This window comes from Lactuca sativa, chromosome 9 (genome assembly GCF_002870075.4).
Source record: "Lactuca sativa cultivar Salinas chromosome 9, Lsat_Salinas_v11, whole genome shotgun sequence".
NCBI lineage: Eukaryota > Viridiplantae > Streptophyta > Magnoliopsida > Asterales > Asteraceae > Lactuca > Lactuca sativa.
This window is the reverse complement of record NC_056631.2, coordinates 69,021,390-69,025,957: the sequence shown is the minus strand read 5'-3', so window position 1 is coordinate 69,025,957 and position 4,568 is coordinate 69,021,390. Positions and strand designations below refer to the sequence as shown.

Sequence of the window (4,568 nt, the reverse complement as noted above, 5' to 3'; positions counted from 1 at the left end):
TACAGCAATATCATCCATAAATTTTATCAATTCCAATTTGATTACTTTACGTAAAATTGACTCAATCATATATCATTTAAAAACATTAGTAGTACATTTAACAGATCAAAAACAGATCTTTGTAGTTTGCACTAATCTACAAAAGTAAACATAAAGGGAAAAAAAATAAAAAGAGAAAAAGGGTATACTTAACTTGTATCCTCTTGATTCTTGAACGAATTGAAATTTGTACAATTAAACAACACCTTCGCATTCATCTCTCTTTCAAATCTCCAAATATAATTCAATCCAACCAAAAGTTCAGTAATTGCAGCTTCCGTTTTCTCTTGATTAGCAAAAAACAACGTTTGAAGAAGAAGAACATTCGTTTTTGGCATCAAATTCTGACGTTCAAAGCTTCTTTCACTTTGCCATTTGATCATGTTATGCGCTAATGGCGACAACCACCCCAATATCTTCCCTAAAGCTTCTCTCCATTCACCTGCAAGAACTGGATCGCTTGCTGTAAACCCAATTCCTTTCAATCGATGCCTTAATAACAATCGTATGCTATTAGGTAACATTGAATACAAATCATCTCTTGCATCAAATCCGACTAATTGAGGTGACCTAATCATCTTCTCCATCACAACAATCAAATTCGCATAATGTAACCCTAAAGCAGCAGATCCTAATGTGTTCGGTGATGGTTTTAAGATCTTTGTGTTTGTTTCAAAAAAAGAAGAATTCGAGATTTGATCAGATGAGTGGGAAGTGATTTGGAAGAGAAATTTGATTCGTGAAAGAATTGTGAAGATTGATGTGGCAAGTAATGAAGTTACTGAATCGAAACTTCTGTTCCATAGAGATTTCTCTTTTACGTACTTGATCTCTTGTCGTTGCCAAAGGAGCTTTTGTTGTAGATCGAGAATCTTCTGTTGCTTTGAAGACACCTGTTCATGATTATCCTTTTTACTGTTTGTCAATGATTTCTTCAAATTATTCTCGATGACAGTTAGATTATCGATCTCTCTGTAAAGTATAGCTGTAGCTGTTACGTATCTCTCCATCTTCTTAATCTTAGCTTCCATTTCTTTCGAGTTTAGAGTCCAATTATAACGATCGTGATCCGAGTTCGCAAACTCATCAAACAGGGTTTCGAAGGTTCTGAGAATGGCGTCGTCGCACCTTTTGCTTATCCGGGAGACGGATTTCGCGAGAACTCTGAGATTCTCAACGATCTCTGCACAGGCTAAGCCGAGAAGAAAATGATCATCGTCTGAGACAATTTTTCGAACACCTTCTAGGCATATGGATTCGTTGTGAAGATGAGCGATGTTTTCGTCGGAGAGAAACCGCCACATGTGGGTGAGCTTCGGCATGATTCCGGCGATCTCAAATGCTAAAACTCCGACTCTTGATCTCTTGATTACCGGAGTTTTGGGTGGTGGGGTAGCTCGAACTGAATCGAAGCTTTGTGATATGGTTTTTTTGACTTTGATTAGCCATGTTTCGAGAGCCATATATATTGTGTGATCAACAGATTAGAAGAATCAGAATTGTAGACGAAAGAGTTGCAGATTCAGAAAGAGATGAATTGGATTGAGGATTGAAACTCGTGGTGTGTCTGAGAAAGACGAAAAGCCACATGCAGTGGGAGAGCGTCAACTTAATTACTTTATAAATGCGGAGAATAATATCCCTCTTTTAGTAATGGGGATGAAGCATGTTCATCTACCATTACCATTTTTATATTGTTTTTTGAAAAGAAAGGAAAGTTTTTCTTTTTTTATGAAATTTATAAATTTACTTTTTATTTTGAATTATGAAAATAAAAAAGTAGTATCTCATTTATTTATTTTTTTTGTAAAGGTTTTATGGAGCTCGACATTTTCTTGAAGTTTCTCTTTATAGTTTATACCACTCCCCCCTAACCTAATTTACCAAAATGATCATATATTGTAATATTGAAACCTCATAAAAGAAAATGATCGTTTTTTTTTTCCAAAAAAACTATCACAACATGATTACCAAATTCATAAAAGAGGACTTATAGATTTAGTGTACATTCATTTATGACAAAAATTATTTTATACTATGCATGTCATGCAATTAAAATCGCAAGTATGACAAATCTCATGAATTGCAATTCTTGCATGCCAGGTGAATACTCGCAAAATTAATGAATTTGAGTGAACGCATACTATAAGTTGAGTATGGTGCTCAACAAATTGTCATGTCTCTTTCAAACTCCTTCTCTTATACTTTTTATTTTATGAGTATGGATTAATACACTTTTATATATCTGTTGACATCTCTAGTCTTGCATTTACGTCATGTTTTCGAGTTATTAACTTGTCCATTTTTATTTATTTATTATTTTTTTGCAATGGTAATGTTCAATTTGAGAATGAAAAAAATATCTTCGGATCTATTCACTTCAACTTTTAGGATATAAGATATGGAATAGATTCAAATAATCATTTGGAAACAATTTTGAAAATAGTTTTGGACCCATTTAAATAAACAAATTGCAAAAAAGGATTCCAATTTCAAACTTTTTTAACAAATCAAAAATATATTGTTAAAAAGTTTATACGGGGGTAAAAATAATACACAAGACAATGTTAAAGTCTTTAACATCATGTTCTTGAGTTTATTTAAGTAGTGGAATGGAAGGGAAGGGAAAGAATGTGTATTCTTAAGTTTTTTTATGGAATGGAATGGAGTGGAAGGGGAAGGTAGGATAAATGGCTATATTTTCATCCCTCCAAAAGTGGACCGGTTAAGAACGGAAGGAGAAATAAAGTATAAATAGACCAAATTACCCTTCACTTCTTCAACAATTAAATGGCTATATGGCTATATTTTCATCCCTCTAAAAGTGGACTGGTTAAGATGGGAAGGAGAAATAAAGCATAAATAGACCAAATTACCCTTTCACTTCTTCAACAACTAAACATGTCTTTCTCAGCACTACTCTGTAAAGGTATAATGTTCAAATTCCCTTCCCTACCCTTCAATTCCACTATAACCGGAGAACACAAATTACTTGTTGTTTTCTTCCATTTTCTTCCATTCTCTTCCCTCTCTTCCCATCCCCTTTGGTTTCCTAAAATAAAATATCAAAAACACAATGTAATCTATTTGAAACATGTCATCAAAAAGTTTTCTAAAAGTACTCATGGGCATCGATCTCCAAATGATCACACCGTCTACTGCTAATATGAGCACAAATTAAAAATACGAGTTTAGACTTGAAAACCCTTATAAGCTATGCGGTTATAGCGGTTCAAAATCAAATATCGGTCAAGGGCCGATATTTGATATATAGGTTATCGCGGTGGGATATCGGTATTTTTATATTATGTAGAACCTTTGTAACCTTGTGTTGTATTGGATGGATACAAGGTCATTAAGTAAAACATATAGTAAATTAGAAAATGTTAGAAGCCAATGTTTGTCAATCCCAAAAAAAACCCCACCATATATCTATATTTTAACAATAAATGAAGTGATTTAATTAAAACTTTAGCTAGAAATGCTATTTCACTGTTATCCCACCAATATTTGCCAAATAACGGTCAAATATTGGTCAATATCGCTGCTATTTGTGGTACCGCTATTTAGTATCGCTATTTGCCAGCTACTGATAACCGCTATTGACTGCACAGCTTATAAGTAATGGTATGATTAGATATTTTAAATATGGTATATAAATGCACACATATTTATATACAAATAAAACAATCCCATGCTTTATCATAAACATATTTAAAATCATAAAAGTTACATAAATCTAATACACTAATATAAATTCATAAATTTCAATAAACATCTTAAGGGACAAATTGTGTAAAAATATGATTCATGATATCGAATTATAATCCCAAATCTCACCTCATCTAATCTTTTGTCTTTTTTCATTATTGTCTCCCACCTCTCTCCTTTAAAGGACTTCCTGAGGTAAACATAATGGAAAAATATGCTTAAAGAAGCATACATATAAACATCATAAAGCATATTATACATAGAGACCTCATTGTCATATGCCATCAAGCTAGGTTACATGTGAACCATCACACGCGGACCATGTGAAAGGTTTGCAAGGACCTACACATGTTTAGGCGTTATAGACTACCAACACGATATCATTACTTCATTTGTAGATATCCATGGTTTCCATCCAGTGTGTAAAGTACACGCATCAAATTACATGCAAAATGGATGTAATTAATCATGATGTATTTCAAAATTATATATATATATATATATATATATATATATATATATATATATATATATATATATATATATATATATATATTAAAAGTGTGTTCCGCTTATGAAGAGTACCCCAGTCGGGTACTGTTCATCGGCACAGCTAATCTTATCGGCTTCAAGGGGCGCATGCTAAAAGTGGAGCTCTCTTCCCGATTCTTATCTTATGTTATATCGGTTGTTGGGAATGTGTTCTCCATCATCTTCGTTTTTCTCTACGTCTTCTCCGTTCCCCTTTGCACCATGGCAAAAATTTTGGAGTTGTCGTGCTTTTAAATCCAATTGCCATTCGCTCCAATCGGGTGGTT

At 33.3% G+C, this 4,568-nt stretch overlaps 1 protein-coding gene across 1 annotated transcript; it reads right to left on the bottom strand.

Annotated features, from left to right (window-relative positions):
- Nucleotides 1–1,705, bottom strand: LOC111901667 (protein PSK SIMULATOR 3). Its single transcript, XM_023897552.3, has one exon. The coding sequence runs from the start codon at nucleotides 1,500–1,502 to the stop codon at nucleotides 189–191; it is 1,314 nt and encodes a 437-aa protein (XP_023753320.1). The 5' UTR covers nucleotides 1,503–1,705; the 3' UTR covers nucleotides 1–188.
- Nucleotides 1,706–4,568: the final 2,863 nt, after the last annotated feature.

Coding starts and splice junctions, on each gene's coding strand:
- LOC111901667 (XM_023897552.3), bottom strand. CDS start 1,502: ATGGCTCTCGAAACATGGCTAATCAAAGTCAAAAAAACCATATCACAA.